The 19,233-nt window shown below is 44.6% G+C and overlaps 3 protein-coding genes across 6 annotated transcripts; 1 reads left to right on the forward strand and 2 right to left on the reverse strand.

Annotated features, from left to right (window-relative positions):
• Positions 1-3,649: 3,649 nt before the first annotated feature.
• cotl1 (coactosin-like F-actin binding protein 1) lies at positions 3,650-7,963 on the reverse strand. The gene is made up of 4 exons (XM_076993531.1): positions 7,577-7,963; positions 7,182-7,264; positions 4,804-4,961; positions 3,650-4,554 (listed from the first exon to the last, which is right to left on the reverse strand). Exons 1-4 carry the CDS (start codon positions 7,651-7,653, stop codon positions 4,444-4,446), a joined length of 429 nt encoding a protein of 142 aa, XP_076849646.1. The 5' UTR covers positions 7,654-7,963; the 3' UTR covers positions 3,650-4,443.
• klhl36 (kelch-like family member 36) lies at positions 4,950-12,427 on the forward strand. Of its 4 annotated transcripts, none has more exons than XM_076993498.1 (6): positions 4,950-5,072; positions 6,037-6,167; positions 9,646-9,729; positions 9,841-10,914; positions 11,089-11,246; positions 11,404-12,427. In XM_076993498.1, exons 3-6 carry the CDS (start codon positions 9,670-9,672, stop codon positions 11,990-11,992), a joined length of 1,881 nt encoding a protein of 626 aa, XP_076849613.1. In that variant the 5' UTR covers positions 4,950-5,072; positions 6,037-6,167; positions 9,646-9,669; the 3' UTR covers positions 11,993-12,427. The 4 variants fall into 4 exon arrangements, with proteins under 4 accessions (XP_076849613.1, XP_076849622.1, XP_076849598.1 ...); XM_076993507.1 differs by having other exon boundaries at positions 6,037-6,163; XM_076993483.1 differs by lacking the exons at positions 4,950-5,072; positions 6,037-6,167 and adding an exon at positions 9,062-9,195.
• LOC143497893 (aldo-keto reductase family 1 member B7) lies at positions 12,164-18,713 on the reverse strand. Its single transcript, XM_076993518.1, has 10 exons — positions 18,342-18,713; positions 15,809-15,979; positions 15,262-15,378; positions 14,814-14,891; positions 14,565-14,681; positions 14,289-14,401; positions 14,053-14,140; positions 13,619-13,702; positions 13,332-13,414; positions 12,164-12,665 (listed from the first exon to the last, which is right to left on the reverse strand). The coding sequence occupies exons 1-10, from the start codon at positions 18,429-18,431 to the stop codon at positions 12,632-12,634; spliced, it is 975 nt and encodes a 324-aa protein (XP_076849633.1). The 5' UTR covers positions 18,432-18,713; the 3' UTR covers positions 12,164-12,631.
• Between the last annotated feature and the right edge of the window lie 520 nt (positions 18,714-19,233).

The following is a 19,233-nucleotide window of genomic DNA, read 5'->3' on the forward strand; positions in this document are numbered from 1 at the left end:
ATTATAGTAAATTATGTGTATGTTGTAGTTGTAGTAAATCATGTTATTACATTATTTTAAGTCATAATACATATCTCTCATCAATCCCCACAAATCCCTGCAGGACCCTAAAGCTTGAATATTAGATTTGTTTGTGACCTTTCACTGTGGTGCATGTCTTATATCTTATTAGTGTAGCATGGCTGGAATAAATTAATGAACACCAGCTTCACAAAGCGCATTGATCCATACACATGAGTTACAGCTTAATGTAACGTAATAAAACTTTGGAGGACTGTGTGAATGGAGACTTAAACAGTGAACAGACAAATACCTCATGTACTAGACTGAATTTTACAAATAAATATTTCTTGGTCTCTCACCTTATTGTGATGTTTAACTTTGTATCTACAAGGTGTTCATGAGACCAAGGAAGGCTTCTGTTCTACTAGTTCCCTAAAGCTGGTCAGCATTTCTGCAACTCCAACACAATGTATTACTTGAATGAGGTTTATAATCAACGTCTCAATCAGGAAGTGCTGAACGTGCCCAAGGTATCTGTGGGCCACAGTGCAGGCTAGAAGACTGGAACAGACCTTAATTAACCCTAAACTAATCTAACCCTAACCCTAAGCTACCATTAATCTAGCCCTAACCCTAACCCTTAAACTAACCCTAACCGGCTGCTGCTCTTTGTTTCAGTGCCTTGTTAGTGACTACGTTTGTTATTCAAACACTTGTTTGTGCAGCCTGACCTGTGAACCTCCTGATTGGGAAGTTTTGTGGCCAGTTGAGCTGAACTATGAACTATGCCGCTACTGAGCTGACTTCAAGAGAAACCTTGAATCACGTGAGCCAGCATTAGAGATGAGGAACAAATACTATTACCAAAGCGGACAGACTAATCACATCCATTATTACTCAGGTGCTGATGGTTAAATTAATGCAGAGCAGGTGTGATTAGTAGCATTCGGTAGGATAATGATGATGGTTGGCTACTGCTACCTGGTTAGTTCCATTTATGGGAATGAGCACTGCATGGGACAGACAGCTCGGCCTGCCGTCCCCCTGTGAGGAAGAGTCCCTGACAGCAGCAGGTTGGCGACGGCGAGGTGGCACGCCACAGCGAGCCTAGTTATCCGCTCACAAAGGCAGCGCTGGCTCGATGGAGGAACCCTTTCACACTGGAATTCTCTCCTCCATTCACTGGGCCTAAAAAACAAAGCCCCCAACCCCACCCTCCCCACTCCCCCCACCCTTCCTGGCACCATTCTCACCCCTCCACCCTCCCCACTGCCCCCACACTCCATAGCACCATTCTCACCCCTCCACCCTCCCCACTCCCCCCACACTCCATAGCACCATTCTCACCCCTCCACCCTCCCCACTCCCCCCACACTCCATAGCACCATTCTCACCCCTCCACCCTCCCCACTGCCCCCACACTCCATAGCACCATTCTCACCCCTCCACCCTCCCCACTCCCCCCACACTCCATAGCACCATTCTCACCCCTCCACTCTCCCCACTCCCCCCACACTCCATAGCACCATTCTCACCCCTCCACCCTCCCCACTCCCCCCACACTCCATAGCACCATTCTCACCCCTCCACTCTCCCCACTCCCCCCACCGGGCAGCCCCTTCAGCTCCATCTACAGGACCCTTTGATAGCCCTGACTATCCTGAGCCTGCACAGACATGCTTTGAGCAGCCTGCTGTAGGCGTTAGTACATGTAAATGCATGTGTTTGGAGTCATGCAAATTCCCCCTGGATGTCAAGGGTTAAGAATTGCAAAGCTGCACAAGTAACAATAACAAGTGCCCATTGGCAGAGCTCAGTGTGGGATGGTCAGACTAGCAAAGACTTTGTGTTGATATGCAAGAGGACTGGGCTCGTTCTTATCATTCCCCACCAAATACATCTCAACACGAACGCTAATTTAAATAAATTACAAAGAAATGTGCACATTAGACTGAAAGAACTTCTCCGCATTTAGTCAGTATGTGTGCAATGATGCAATTAGTAGGATAACAGACAAATGTATCTTCACTCCATTATACACACATATATACACACACAAGAGCAGCACATGACTGCAGCAATGTGTGTGGGGTGTGAAATATTCGTGATCTAGGAGGCTTCTGGAATGCAGGAAGGATCTGAGCAGAACAGCTAGCAGGGATTTCCTTATGGATCTGTCAGAAAAACACTAAGCAAGCCTTTGCAATGAATTTTCTTTATCTCATGGACACACACACGCCCGCACATACACGCACACATGCGCACACACACACACACACACACATGCATACACGCACGCATGCACATACACGCACGCACACACACACACATACACGCACACACGCAGACACAAGCACACACGCACATATACACACACACACACACACACATACATGCATGCACCCGCACACACACACACACACACACATATACACACACACATGCATGCACGCACACACATACACGCACACACACACAAGCACACACATACACACACGCACGCACACACACACACAGACACATATACAGGCACGCACACACACACACACGCACACATACACACATGCACACACACACACACACACACCCAAAGTTTTAGGGAAGGAGGGAAGCAAACAACAGCTCTTGGTATGAAGGGTAAAGCTGTCTAGACATGTAACTAGAATCAGTGCAACAAGCCCAGAGATCAGACACAGTCCGGCTGTGTGTTGCCCAGAGATCAGACACAGTCTGGCTGTGTGTTGACCAGAATTAGTGCACAGCAACACTGACATGAGACTTATCAAGGCCCCAAAGTCATTAATCTAATTGATACAGTCCCAGCGGGCACTCAGCAACACCTGTCCCACCCTTAAACTCAATCCCATACCAGCTTATACACTCTCACACACACACAACTATATCATAATATGATACCCAATTGTGTTTTTGGTTGGTTACCAAATTGTTAGAATGTAGACATGTTTTGCAGTTCCCTACATGCAAATGTTACAATTTGGTCAGGTGCCTTTTTGTGTCCCAGAGCTTTATGGTTCTACTAAAGCTTTTTGTGATGGATGTTTTGCTCTGTGCTCCAGCACTGGTTAAGATCCATAAACCTCTGAACAATCCTCAAACATTTAACAGTGTATGATGCTGTGTGTGTGTGCAGGTGTGTGCATATAGGTGTCATAAAAGCAGACTAAAAGAGGCTTACAGATTATAGATTAAGTAATTAAGCAGCCAAGTTCACATCCGCTAGACAAAACAGGGCACTGGGAGAGCAGAACGGAGGTGTGGGGGAGGAAAGGGAGAGAAATGACAGAGCTATGGGCAGAAGGCTAGCAGGACAGGGGGTTAGTGGACAGAGGGGTATGGGAAAAGGGGCTCTTTATTGACAGACTTTGAAACACAGCGGCTTGGCTTTAGGTTGTGATTGGATGTCATTTGGATAGCAAAGGTGGCCATGACAACCCATGGGACTCCCTCATGTCCCCCAGGGTGGCTAGCAGTAGTAAGATGTTGTATTGTGATAAGCAGCTTTCATTACCTAAGCCAGACACGACCTCACACGGTCAAATCCCGCCTGGGCTGCCCAGTGCAAAGATTCATTACTCATGCCAGTACTACACATGTGCAGATTCACTCAAAAACCACAGACACGATGTACAAGAACACATTTTTATTCTGAAATTATTCAATTGATTTGTACTCATGTTTTTTTCTTTTCGTTTGTATTCATGGTTCTTTGATGCCATTCATTTCCAAGGAAAAATGACATTTCAAAAGTAAACAAAAATAGCTGTAAAAACATTCTTGGGTTTTCAATTCAAATGACTAAAAGGAAGGTTACACCAGAGAAATGGAGACTCCACAGCTGGGGTGAGGGACACGATACAGACTGCCCAAAATCCCACCCCACGCTTGGAGTCCAGTGAGTCACAGTGCAGTATCTGCAAACACACACACACACACACACACATCCAGTGACGCCCCTCTCTCCATGGGAGACAAAGGCCGTAAACAGTGGTCTCCGCTGAGGAAGTAGTCAGGGCAACAGAGACAGGAAAAAAAAGTGGAAGAGAATTAAACTCAACTGATGTGACATGAGCAGTCTGATCAAAAGCCTGGAGGCCTCTTCACATCAAACTCTAATGGCTCCAGTTACAGTTAGCATACGAAACAAAGACAGCCTTGCAGAAAATGAGGTCCGTGATCAGAGCTCAGTTGACACGAGTGTGAGATGATGCACCGTACAGCAGATAAATCAACCACGACCTCGCTGGAGGCAGGGCTATGGAGTGCTTGCTTGTGTGTTTTGATGTGCATGAATGCACATGTGTGTTTGTGTACGTGTGTTTGAGGAGGTGTCTGAAATGATGTCTTCCCCTTCCTTTTCAACCAGTGTCATTGCCTGCCCCCTCCCCCCCCCAAATTACTCTCCATGTGCCCTGCTATGCTTTACTCCGCCTGGGCATCGTAGTTGGCACCTCCAGCCTTCTTCAGCTCTTTACGAATGTGGTCTTCATCCAGCTCCTTAATATCGCTGACCGTAAACTCTTTGGCAAAGTTCTGCAATGACAAGGAAGAGTCCGATTACAACCTTGCTGTCATATAAGAACCCCTTTAAACTGCACATTTGCAAAATGGGAGAACAGGGCAAGGGACCTGAACCGTGTATGGGTTTATCCTGAAGCAATGCATGTTTGTATAGCCTGAGCTAAAGCAGGAAGCATTTGGAGTACCTGCAGATCAGTTTACAGCAGGAGAAACGTTGTGCAATAAACCCAAACTTGACTTACAGCAGGGCTGGACACCCACCTGAATGACGTCCTTCACCAGCGTTTTATCCGTGCTGATCTTCGCCCTCTGCAGGCCACTTATGTTTTCTCCGATCCAGGTGATGAGGGTGAACTTGGCCCGCTTGCTCATGGCATCGCCCGTCTGGATCCTCACAAAACCAAACAGACGTACGTCATCTGCAAGACAAGTGGGCAGCAAATGGAGCTTGAGGAAGACAGCTTGCGGCGGGACATGAATGACGTCTCCATTCGGATATCTGCTGTCTACTGGACATCCAGATTATATTGGTGGGTGTGCATTAATGGTCCTGAGAAACAAAGTTCCACATGGAACGGATGGAGTTGCTTATAATATATCTTGTGTAAATGGAGGAGGGGTCAATGCCGTTCAGAAGGGTAATGAGCATGATGAACTCAGGATGGCTGCTGGCTCGTAAAAATGGCAAATCATGTGCACCAAACTCAAGCAGGGAGCACCGAGGTGTTCCAGTCAGTAAACTGCATTAAACGAAAAAAAAGAGTGCAAGAATTTCTATGACTACTCTTCTCTCTCTACCTCTGCTCCCCCTGTTCTCTCACTTACACACATGAAACATTGGCCATCAGCCTTCTAAACTTGTACTGCATTGCAGGGGCTTTGAGGTGAAATCTCTTAGTCCTTCTGGGGGAATCCAAACCAGCCAGTTTCCCACACTACCCTAAAGCTCAATATTTATCTTGCTCTGCAGGCTCACTGAAGACATTAAAAGCACATTTTAATTATATACAGATCATTGTAACAGCAAATTTATACTGTGACAATATCCACAAAGATTACTGGCAAATTATACAATACTTATTACTAGTAGTACATGAATAACGTGGAACAGTTGTGAAGAAAACGTGTTTGGGTCACATCAACTCATGACAACGTCTTGTTCTGTGCTGACCTCTGCCTTCCAATACCCACCATAGTTTATAAGTAATTGGCTTCATCCCGTTGTTGGTGTGGCACCCTGGCACCACTTCGCTTTGCAGTGTGTCTGACATGAAACTGATTCATTACCCGAGTTCCATGTTAACAAGCCTCACAGATGACAAGATCACTGGATGATCAAGAACCTCACAATTTAACTCAGAAAATATAAAGATGACCACCACAGCAGAGCTGCTGTAATTAAGAAATGAACAATGACATTTTGTTGTGTAAGCATTATTTGAAAAGGTTCCTGTTCCTCTACCCAGCTTTCTTCTGTTTCTGTTTCTACTGAAGAGCAGCCACGAAGAGCGCTGACACAGAGTCTGGCTTTACATCAACAGTGCAGGGGTGATGATGCAGTAAAAACGTAACAGAGAGTTCACCTCTTCCTGTGAAGCTCGGCTGCTACGAAGAGATACAGGTTGGTAAGTCTTAGGCGCTACAACCTCAAATACAGTGAGTGGAAATGCTTCGTTTAGCCAAGGCTTCAACAGACAACAGAAAGAGCAAATGTTCCACACACTTGGGACATCTCATGGTATCGTGCCCCCTTTGACTGCAGATTTACATGATCAGATTCAAAAATCTTTCTGGTAAAAGGTTTGAAAGGCTTCCACCTGAGCAGTTAATCAATATCAATCAATTAGTTGTGTATAAACAGGTTGTGTGTTAAACGTTCATCTATTTCAGTTTTAAACAATGTTTAAAAAGTTCATTGTTATCAGCCTAACAGACCAGTTAGGTCTCCAAGCATGGGGTTTGGTGGCCCTGAACACCGGAGCGTCACGGTGTTCTTGCAGGTGAACTTCATTGCACCACTAGAGATGTGCCACGCCCAAATCCACATCCACTTGATAATAGGGAACAATGACATCATTCTCTCTCGCTGCAGGCTACCCATAGTCTTCCATTATGAACTCAACCAATCAGAGTAAACATAGCCCACATTTCAGCTAAAGATGCACTCAGATTACCTTGTGCAAGCTTGGCAGGTGCAAATGATAAACCTTGTTAATGACGTCATTTAACTACTGTTTGGGTCAGCTGATTTACTGCAACAATTCGTTCTAGATCATGAAACCATATAAGGAAGCCCACGTCTTCTTTGGAAATAGATATACTTCCGTATGGTTTGCAGTTATCAAGTGTTAAAGTAATAGGCCTAGTCATTTGAATAGCGTCCAGGAAGTCACAGGTAGTTAATAAAATTATCACAAAATAAGGTGATTTAGGCAGATTAACGTTTACGCGACTTGATTTTGAAATCAATGACTTGGCTAACTTACTAGAGAAAGCCAAACAAAGCAAGCTATACTTTATTGATACAGTCTGCTAATTTTATACCAGGTTTGCCGTTATTACCCGATTCACCTGTTAGTAAAAGGTCAAAAATCCTATTTGGAAATTATAATAATATCCATATTTCAACATGGGTTTACCTGTGCACTGGCTTTTGAACTCCTCATAATCGGTTCCATGTCCTGCTGGAACAATCGTAGAGTCGACATACACAAACGTTGCCCTTTGAACAGCGGATTAGACATGTTAATACACACATCTGGTTACAACATCTGTAACTATCAAGCAGCTGCCGTTTTACTGTTTTATCTACAACCAAGAGCACAGAACGTGTCACGGAAGCTCCCTAAAACAGTTACGAAATTAAAGCTTCCAAAACTGACAGATCAAGTGACATTTAAGTTTCGGGTCAAATGTTAACTTTAATTGCAATTTGTTAAACTGCTTTCAGTCACACTGAGTAACTGTGGGCTGAGATCCGTAGCCGAACGTCTCGACATTCTGATCAATAAATGCCACTATAGCGCTCACTCACCAACATATGTCTGTGTTATCGTCTCGGACGAGGTTGTATGCTTCTCTGCAAGCCTCTTTGTCGATTCGTGTTGCCATTTTGACACGAGCCAAGGGACGGATAAATTATACAGAGGATGAATAAAACGCGTGCAAGACAAAAGAATTCTCTAACGTACAGGGGGGTTACAACCCTGAAGGATCCAGGCGAGAGTGCGCGGCTGCTACAGACGGGAAACGAAGGCGGTGTTGCGCTATCGGGAGAGGTGCCCGCAGTAGTGAGAGGTGTCTCAGCTGGGCGCTACGGGAAACAGACTACTTTGACTGCAAGATTCATTTCCTACTGCCAGTATATGGGCGTTGGTGAAATTTGTCAATCATGCTGTTCAAATGAATCTGGGTGCTCTCTCGCAGGGCTCACCTCCTCCTAATGGCCAAGTAAGGGATTCGGCTAAATTAAATCCACCCAATTCTATTGTGTCAACTATGCGAGATATTCTGCCATCTTGTGGATAATGGCGCGTTTCGTCTATGTGCCTGAGAACAATGCTGAGTTAGTCTTTTAATTTTTACAATTTTTTATTTTTTATTAAAACGTGAATAGTAAGTCATAACATAACACTTAGGCTGTATAAAAATGCTCCAAAGATGGGGAATGCAAGAAGACGATTTGCAAATAAAATGATATACCGTTGGATGTATAGTTATATTCATATGCATTAAAATTTCTCTCTCTCTCTCTCTCTCTCTCTCTCTCTCTCTCTCTCTCTCTCTCTCTCTCTCTCTCTCTCTCTCTGACACACTCAGACATATATTTGAAGCTGCAGAAGGCTGTGCTGTGACTGCAACTGTCATAATGCAGTAGCCTACTGCTGTGGGTTTTCTTTACACTTAACAGATCATCAGGATTATTTAACCTCCCTCCCCCCAGACAAAGCAACAAAAAACAAAACAAACAAACATTTTGGTTCGTTTATTTTATCCATACTTGGTAATGTTGCTAAAATAGACACAACATTTGCAGTGTGCCATAGTGTTTTTTTTTTTTTTTTACCATATTCACTTCATTGAACAATCAAAATCATGTCAAATCTGAATCTCAATTACACAATTGTGCCACTGAGGCCACAACTGATTGGAATGCTGTTTAGCTACCATCATGCATACACAGAGAGGTAAAAAGAGGGAATTCAGTATCTGCCTTTTCCTTACCAGTCGTTTTGTATAAATATGGAATACCGCTCATGTTTTCCACTGACCATGTGTTTCGACCCCATCCCTCACCCTGATTGCAAAGCAATTGTGCTGTGATGTGTTTGGAATCATCAGTAGAAGATTGAATTACTAAAGATTTGGTACATTTTGCCCAAAGTCATATAAATCAAGTTTCATATTAATGAGTTTAATCATGATTTGAACAACTGTCGATATAATTTATTGGTCATTTGTATAACAAATACGCCTAGGGTGAATTTACTTTCCAAGCCATATATTGATTTCACTTTTATTTTGAAAATAGGCCATCCTTCAGGCCACTTATCGTGGTGAACTTCACGTTTACTTTACTCTCGGTATTATTAATACCGTAATAATTATAAGGAGTTATAACACACATTTCCACGGGAACAGTATGGCAGAATGGTACCGTGATTACTTTTCCTGTCAGATTTTACTGTCGTGAATGCGGTACAAAAAAAATCATCAGGTCTCTTGTGTCAACTTGAGCTAAGTTAGCTTAGCTACCGTGAACACTACAGGCTATCTGAGCACACACAGGACTCGCGTCGTTTGTTTACGGTTGTTTAGCTTTGCTGTTTGATTTACGCCTTTGTGGGATTCAACTATTTACGATTTCCATTTTGACTGTTTCCAGGCTTTCTTTACTCCTCTAGCTAGTTCAGTGCTGATGCTGACAATTGAAAGCATGCTAAGTAGCTAGCATATCTCGCTAGCTAGGCTAAACAGGTGACTAGCTCTTAAGTTGCAGTATTGGTAGTCCGCATATGTGAGGACCATCTTGAGGATTAAGGAGGTGCTTGTATGTGTATATGTCGTCATTGCGTTTCAAACTGTTTTCTCCTCATTGTGTAGATTGTATTGGAGGGAGATGACACCATGGACGGTGGTAAGCAGATCCGCCTTTCACGCCCACACCGTCTCAGCGAGTCTTCTAAGGCAAGCATTTCTCCCCATGGAGACCATGTCCAAAAGCCTGATATGTCATGTAACAGTTTTGTGCTGTCCGAAATGTACGCATCACCAGTATCACTTCTTTGCTTGTGACAGGTATATCGATGGGCAGACCAAGCGAGCTACCTTCTGCAGGGTTTGAACGGACAGAGAGAGTGTGGTCAGCTGTGTGATGTGGTGTTGGTGGCAGGTGAGCAGCGTGTGCTCGCCCACCGTGCCCTGCTAGCCGTCTCCAGCCCTTATTTCCAGGCCATGTTTACGTTGGGCATGCGGGAGGAGCGCCAGGCTGAGGTGGAGTTGGTGGGTGCCTCCTACGTGGGCGTGAAAGCAGTTGTGGATTTCCTGTATAGTGGCGAGTTGCCTCTGGATGGTGGAAACATCGACTCCGTGCTGGAGACCGCTCATCTGTTGCAGGTGTGGCGGGCTGTGGATTTCTGCTGCCAGTACATGGAGAAGGAGGTGAATGAGGAGAACTACCTGTATCTGCAGGAGCTGGCCCTGCTTTACAGCCTGGATAGGCTGGATGCCTTCATAGACTGCTTTATACTGGAGCGGTTCGCCACGCTCTCGTTCACGCCCGAGTTTCTAAGGGCCACGCGTTTGTCTAAGCTGTGCTCTTATCTGTCAAGTGAGCACGTGCAGCACGAGAGCGAGCAGACGCTGCTGCAGGCGGCTCTTCGGTGGCTGAGCCAGACGCCCGAGCGCCCCGCGTTTGCACACCAGCTCCTCTCCAACGTCCGCTTCGCCCTGATCCCGCCGGAGGACCTTGTGGAGCGCGTCCTGCCGGCGGTGCGGGCTCTGCCGCTGCCCGACTGCGGCTGCGAGGCCCTCGTGGAGGAGGCGCTGGGCTACCATGCCCGCGTCAGCGCCCAGCCCGTGATGCAGACTGTCCTCTCGGGCCTGAGAGGAGGGGTGGAGCGCCTCCTGCTGGTCGGAGGCGAGGTGTATGAGCGCGGGGAGGAGCTGAGCACCGAGGTGTGCTGGCTGGATGCAGAGGCGGGTGCCTGGTTGGTGGAGACCCAACTGCCGGCTCAGAGGAGCCACCACTGCGTGACTGTGCTGGGTGGGTTCATCTTCATCGCTGGGGGAAGCTCTTCACGGGACAATGGGGGAGGAGCTGCAAGTAACCTACTCTACAGATACGACCCACGGAACAACACCTGGGTCAAGGTAATCAGTTCCTGACAGTTTTGCAGGACATTGCCTATTGTCAGATTTAAAATCAAGGTAGGCCTTGACACTATCAAGAAGGATTTAAGATTTTGCTGTTAAATATTGTGATGTCTAATATTTGTAGTACATTCCTTCATTTTTTTTTAAGTCCTGTAAGTTCTTGTGCTATAGGGAGCTCCTATGAACCAGCGGCGTGTGGATTTCTATCTGGGCACCCTGGGGCAGCGTCTGATTGCAGTGGGGGGCCGTAATGACAGTGGGGCTCTGTCGTCTGTAGAAGTCTACCACCCCGCGGAGGATTACTGGACCTATGTAGCAGGACTGCCCAGGTTATCACATGTTATAATCATTTGCAAAGGCTCAGTTTAAGTAATAAAATCACCTAATCATAATTGCTGTTATTAATAACGTTTAATTATTAACATTAATGTCTGTGATTCCTTTGCAACTATCACAATTATATTTCATTTTGTTTGTTGTCTGTAGATTCACATATGGCCATGCAGGTACCATGCACAAAGATGTAGTGTATATTTCAGGAGGCCACGACTATCAGATTGGCCCTTACCGGCGTGACATGCTGAGTTACGATCCCGGGGCTAGTGACTCGTGGACAGAGAGGCAGGCCATGACACTGGCTCGCGGATGGCACTGCATGGCCTCACTGCAGGACAAGATCTACGCCATCGGGGGCAGCGACGACCACGAGGACAGCATGGAGCGCTTTGACGTGCTGGAGGTGGAGGCCTTTGACCCGCTGACGGAGCAGTGGAGCAGAGTGGCGCCGCTGCGCATCCCCAACAGCGAGGCGGCCGTGGCGGTGTGTGACGGGAAGATCTACGTGATGGGAGGCTACACCTGGGAGCACATGGACTTCTCGGAGGACACTCAGGTGTTCGTTCCAGAGAAAGGCCAGTGGGTGATTGGGCCTTGCCTGCCTAGGTACATTGCAGGGGCTTCAGCGTGTGTGTGCACTGTCCGACCTCAGATGTCCTGCAGCCCGGAGCAGGACAGGACAGGACAGAAGGGGAGTGGCAAGCAGAATGCCAGTCAAGGACAGGACAGATGGCAATAGGACGACAGGGGTGTTATTTTTTTTTAAGCGCCCTAAGGGTGGGTGTGTTTATCTTTAAGTGCCCCAGGAGTAGGCGTGTTTACCTACACCACATGCGGATGGCAGCATGAGCTAACCAGTGTGAATCGCTGGCAGATGGAATGGCGCAGACAGCTGTTTTTTTAAAGGGAATCTGCTGGTTGCCATAATACAGGTCATGTCAATATACAAACATGTCAAAGGTGCCTTTCCAGTCCTTTAAGAGTACAGTGGACAATCCTATCTGTAGGATTAATGTTTTGTTACACCACTCGAGTTCCTAGTGAATTTTTCATAACACAGATCTACAAATATGTGTAATGCTTGCTTGTGCATTTAGCTTTTTAGACAACTTCTTATTTATGTGGACTAACATGGACAGTCCATTTCAGTATTGTATTAAACAATGCAACAGACTGTTGTTAAAAAGACTTCATTTACTCAGAATTCTGAGAGCCTCAGACTTTCAGTCACTAATGCTAGTTCAGCACTAATGCTAATGCTGGGTAACTGGGTAAGCAGCATCTTCTGAGCCGGTTAATCCCACTTATTTGCAGATCGTTCGTTTGATTGAAGCAGCAGCATTTGTTCCCTTGCTGCCTCTCAGCCACCCAGCAGCCTTCACTTAAAGGGGTAGAAAGGATGAGACTTCACCCTGGGGAACAGAACAGCACCATTAATGGCTAAATAAACATAAATAAACATGCTTTTCTCTCCGGGTCCACACTGTGGCTTAACGGCTTTAACGGCTGTGTGTGTGTAAAGTGTGCTACAATGGTGGTGTCTCTCTGGTCTATGACGCAGGTGTGTGAAGTGTGCTATGATGATGGTGTCTAACTGGTCTATGACGCAGTTGTGTGAAGTGTGTTATGATGATGGTGTTTTACTGGTCTATGACGCAGGTGTGTGAAGTGTGCTATGATGATGGTGTCTCACTGGTCTGTGACGCATGTGTGTGAAGTGTGCTATGATGATGGTGTCTCACTGGTCTATGACGCAGGTGTGTGAAGTGTGCTATGATGATGATGTTTTACTGGTCTATGACAGGTGTGTGAAGTGTGCTATGATGATGATGTTTTACTGGTCTATGACAGGTGTGTGAAGTGTGCTATGATGATGATGTTTTACTGCTCTATGACGCACGTGTGTGAAGTGTGCTATGATGATGGTGTCTAACTGGTCTATGATGCAGGTGTGTGAAGTGTGCTGTGATGGTGTCTCACTGGTCTATGACGCAGGTGTGTGAAGTGTGCTACAATGGTGGTGTCTCACTGGTCTATGACACAGGTGTGTGAAGTGTGCTGTGATGATGGTGTCTCACTCGTCTATGACGCAGGCCTTCCAGCCACGGTCGAGTGACCACAGCGCTTTCATGTCCTCCTCATCCAGGGCGAAGTCAAAGATCTGCATTCATAGCATACATTACTCTGGACTAAAATGCACGAGCTTAGCAATACTCTTATTATGAAGGTACAGTGTTGTTAGCAAGGTACTTTCTACAGTACCTTGCTAACAACTGTTCAGTTATTTTTAGTTTTCATTACAGTTTTTTCATTTTCTTTGTGCAAATAAAACGGCGAGTGTTGTGTTCTCAGAGGGATGAGTTACCTTGGTGTTTTCCAGAATGTGATTGGGTTTAACACTTTTGGGAATCACTGCAATATCCTGTTCAATGTGATACCTCAGTAAAACCTGGAAAACACCCAAGGTATTTAGTTATTTGTACACTGGGATGCTTGCAGACATTCATCGACACCACCACATATACTCTGTATTTGTGGAAGAGGCCGTATGACTTGAATTGAATTGAATCAACTTTATTTATCCCCAAGGGGGGCAATTAATATTGGGCACAACATCACTTAAATATAGATTCATAAAAACATTTATCTTCTTTTCAGCTTTAGTAGTACTTTAGCCTGTTTGTATCCTTGATTCTACATAATTTAAGCTAGTAAATGAAAACACTCCAAAACACTTCTGTTAGACTTTCTGGTGAAGAGGCAAGGCTCTCCTGAATACTGTACATGTAAGTATTTGACCTGTGCAGGAGTTCGGCTGTGTTTGGCAGCAATCTCCCCAACCACAGGATCCACCAGCAGCATTTCAGGGTCTGTGTCTCCTGTGCGACTGAAGGATCAGTGTGTAGAGGTGATTGTACATAAAGGTTATTAATGCAGCTTTGCTCTTTGATTAAGGACATGGAGTCACCGCTGTCATCATAGGCTTTATGATCAAAGACAGATTCATATCAAATAGCTGAAACAGACAAACTCACAGCTCTTGGGGTCTTCCTGGCGAGCCAAAGGGACTGTATGCAGTGAGGGCGATGTTCTTTGACTTACAGTACTTAATCAGGTCAGACTGCACCAGGTAAGGATGTAGTTCTACCTGCAGATGAAAAAACCAAAAAGTTAGCACTTGGGATGGTCATTATGTATGCAGTGTATGCAAAGATTACACCTATTATGGGATGGATCATACCAGTAGTTTTAGTAACAGGAAAACTGGACCCATATGTCAGCCGTAAGAGTTCTCTAAAATGTTTTAGCACCTGATTTACGGCTGGTGGGATCTTTGCCACAGACAGCAGTCTCTCCAGCTGTGTGACTGAGAAGTTGGACACACCGATACTCTTCACTTTTCCAGATGCCTTCAGAACCTCCATCCCCTGAAGTGCACATGCACGGTCATTCTTAATGACTTGGAAGACATTTGTTTACTGGTCACTGGTGTATCCACTTACCCTCCACACATTCTCTTACCCTCCACACATCCATTTACCCTCCACACATTCTCTTACCCTCCACACATCCACATAGTCGATGTCTGATGTGAGAACCTTTCCATCCTTCATCGGAAAAAGCTCATTACCAACTTTCTATGGGGGGGACAGAGCCATTGGTAAGCATTAATACATTTATTCTATATTGTTCGTTTCCTGATATAATTTCGGTTTATGTATGTGAAAGTCAGTAGTTAAGCTACAGAAGGGCCACCCACTTGGTGGCAACCAATCAGGAAGCTTAATTTGTATTAACGACTAACTTTAATATAACGTTACTGTGGTGTTGCTACAGATTGTTGGTAGTTTTTTAACTTCTTTAAATCATTTGAACTGGAAATTGGTTTCTTGACTTTTATTTTCCATCTATTTCTCCCATTCACCTTGATGTACAAACATGAGGTTCTAAGCTTTGAACAGGGTGATTCTTGAACTCAGGTGATTGCATGCAGTGCTATTGTGCAACCTGGAGTCCCACGGGAAAGTGCACCAGGTACAGGTCCAGGTAGTCCAGCTGCAGATCACTGAGGGATGTATTCAGACACACAGGGATGTCCTCAGGGGCGTGATGAGTGCCCCACAGCTGCATCAAACAAAAAAAAAAGATTCCTTATTAGCCTGCTGACATGTCACAGCTGTTGCCAGGGATAAACCAACAATAATGGCACAGTAACTACACTCAGGCTGCTAAAGTAGTCTTGGTCGACTGGCTCAGATGTAGTACTAATAATTTTTCTAAGGTTTTTCAAACGTTAGGGTGCTTTATCGAGCCTTGAGCCTCGAAAAAGCTATCGTAGGTGGATTATAGCGATCACAGGGAGGCTGCCTCACCTTACTCACGATGAACATGTCCTCACCTTACTCACGATGAACATGTCCTCACTTTACTCACGATGAACATGTCCTCACCTTACTCACGATGAACATGTCCTCACCTTACTCACGATGAACATGTCCTCACCTTACTCACGATGAACATGACCTCACCTTACTCACGATGAACATGACCTCACCTTACTCACGATGAACATGTCCTGGCGGCGAATAACGCCCTGCTGGATCTTTGAGCGCAGAGCCCAGCCGAGCTCCTGCTCATTCTGATAGCTATAAGCCGTATCCAGGAGACGGTAGCCAGCCGCTATGGCCGTCTCTGCTGCCCCTTGACACAGATCAGAACTTGTATTCTGATCACCATGCAATAAAACAGTAAAACAACCTTAGTTTCACTCTGCATGCTAAGAAATGGAGAGGATCCAGTTTATGTTTGATTTGAGTAGAGGGTCGCTTGCATTGTTACTAATACATTTTCTGCTCAAATTTTGACTGACTAGAACACATCTGAATGTTTTCTTTGTACATGATGCTGTGCGAATGGGCCCCTTCATAATTACATTAAATGCAAAAACCCCCCTTATGTAATAATTAAATCACAAGTCTTCTACATAAAAAAAACTTCAGTTGTCATCTTTTGTTGCATAGTCCAGAAGTCCAGTATGCAAATCCTACAGGTCAGTCTATAATCCACTAATGTATCCTACAAAGGTTTAGTCTGTATTCTAGTTTATATATAGTCTATATTCTGTCAGCATTCCTTCTTAGGCCACTGAGGGATACAGATCTTACACACACCTAAATAAAAACAAAATTTAACTTTGTCCATATATACTTCTGCCACAGCTTTCCTGCAACCTCAGACTTTACTAAGGAGTTGCTTGCTGGGTGGGTAAAGTCCTTCTTGTTGGATTTTAAATTCTTTAAGCCAGAGACATTTGCTTAAGTGCAAACTCAAACTCCCAAGTTTGATGGACTTCTATGAGCCATTGACCCTGTTGTAAAAGTAAGCAAAGTAAGTACACTACCGTCCAAAAGTTTGGGGTCACCTAGACAATTTTGTGTTTTCCCTGAAATCTCATACTTTTATTTATCAAATGAGTTGCAAAATGAATAGAAATATAGTCCAGACATTGACAAGGTAGAAATAATGTTTTTTTTTATTTGAAATAATTTTCTACATTAAACTTTGCTTTCGTCAAAGAATGCTCCCTTAGCAGCAATTACAGCATTGCAGACCTTTGGCATTCTAGCTGTTAATTTGCTGAGGTAATCTGGAGAAATTTCACCCCATGCTTCCAGAAGCCGCTCCCACAAGTTTGATTGGGTTAATGGGCACTTTTTTTGTACCATACGGTCAAGCTGCTCCCACAACAGCTCAATGGGTTTGAGATCTGGTGACTGCGCTGGCCACTCCATTACCGATAAAACACCAGCTGCCTGCTGCTTCTCTAAATAGTTTGTGCATAATTTGGAGGTGTGCTTTGGGTCATTGTCCTGTTGCAGGATGAAATTGGCTCCAATCAAGCGCTGTCCACAGGGTATGGCATGGTGTTGCAAAATGGAGTGATAGCCTTCCTTATTCAAAATCCCTTTTACCTTGTTCAAATCTCCCACTTTACCAGCACCAAAGCAACCCCAGACCATCACATTACCTCCACCATGTTTGACAGATGGTGTCAGGCACTCTTCGAGCATCTTTTCAGTTGTTCTGCGTCTCACAAATGTTCGTCTGTGTGATCCAAACACCTCAAACTTTGATTCATTTGTCCATAACACTTTTTTCCAATCTTCCTCTCTCCAATGTCTGTGTTCTTTTGCCCATATTAATCATTTTCTTTTATTAGCCAGATATGGCTTTTTCTTTGTCACTCTGCCCTGAAGGCCAGCATCCCGGAGTCGCCTCTTCACTGTAGACGTTGACACTGGCGTTTTGCGGGTACTATTTAATGAAGCTGCCAGTTGAGGACCTGTGAGGCGTCGATTTCTCAAACTGGAGACTCTAATGTACTTGTCTTCTTGCTCAGTTGTGCAGCAGGGCCTTCCACTTCTCCTTCTACTCTGGTTAGAGCCTGTCTGTGCTCTCCTCTGAAGGGAGTAGTACACACCATTGTAGGAAATCTTCAGTTTCTTGGCAATGTCTCGCATAGAATAGACTTCATTTCTCAGAACAAGAATAAACTGTCGAGTTTCAATTGAAAGTTGTTTTTTTTTTCTGGCCATTTTGTGAGTTTAATCAAACCAACAATTGTAATGCTCCAGATTCTCAACTAGCTCAAAGGAAGGTCAGTTTTATAGCTTCTCTAATCAGCAAAACTGTTATCAGCTGTGCTAACCTACTTGCACAAGGGTTTTCAAGGGTTTTCTAAATATCCAATAGCCTCCTTACAGAGTTAGCAAACACAATGTACCATTAGAACACTGGAGTGATGGTTGTTGGAAATGGGTCTCCATACATCTATGTAGATATTGCATTAAAAACCAGATGTTTACAGCTAGAATAGTCATTTACCACATTAATAATGTATAGAGTGTATTTTTGATGCATTTAATGTTAGCTAAATAAAAAAAAAAAACTGCTTTTCTTTCAAAAATAAGAACATGTCTAAGTGACCCCAAACTTTTGAACGGTAGTGTATATTACACTGAGGCCGCAGAGATCAGGTTGGTTGGAAGTGTAATGGTGAGTAGAAAGGTTAGAGAGTCTGGTGTTACCTTCCCCCTCCACGTCCCCAGACCCAGCAGAGGCATGAAGGTCCCATCGTTGAGCTCAATCGCCCTGGGCTGCTTGCTACTCTTATCCATGTGGGAACGTTTTTTTTTCAACAGTTCAGTGCCAGATCAGTGGTCTTGTCCTCTGTTCTGTCCTTCTTTCCTTTCTCTCTTTCACTTTCTTGCTCTTCTCTGATTCGCTGCACCTCTCTGCTGTCTGTTCTTTCTTTATCTTTTCAGTTAATCATTGAACCATGCTGTGTGTGCGCGTGTGTGTGCGCGCGTGTGTGTGCGCGCGTGTGTGTGTGCGCGTGCATGCATGCATGCATGTGTGTGCTTATGCATGTGGGTGCATTCATGTGTGACTGTGCATGAGCACATGCGTGCGTGTGTGTATTGTGCTACAGTCTGTTGACAAAACTGAGGAAAGTGACCTTAACAGTGAAGCTCATGTGACACACTCCCATTTCCTCAAATACAATAGTAAAATCAGGAAATGAAAATTTCTCTCTCTCTCTCTCTCTCTCTCTCTCTCTCTCTCTCTCTCTCTCTCTCTCTCTCTTTCTAACACATATTTTAGCACAATTCTATGATTTATTGCCAAAAATACTATTTTTAATACTATATTAATACTAATATCCTAATCAAAATCCTTCCCCATGTTTAGAACGCTTCTTTGTGCAATTTCTAAATCTACCAGTAGAGGGCACCAGAGTTCTTAAGGCATTAAGAGTTCATTAAGGCATTTTCTCCAACGTCAGAAGCCTGACTAAAGCCAGTGCCATATTTTGTCTTGCATGATACCATAACAAAAAGTGTTCTTGTTTTGTCTAAAAACACTGGCTGTGCTCTGGCTTGGAGATTTAACAAGCATGTGTTGTGGAAATGTTTTAAT

The sequence above is a fragment of the Brachyhypopomus gauderio genome, chromosome 2 (genome assembly GCF_052324685.1).
Source record: "Brachyhypopomus gauderio isolate BG-103 chromosome 2, BGAUD_0.2, whole genome shotgun sequence".
NCBI classification, from domain to species: domain Eukaryota; kingdom Metazoa; phylum Chordata; class Actinopteri; order Gymnotiformes; family Hypopomidae; genus Brachyhypopomus; species Brachyhypopomus gauderio.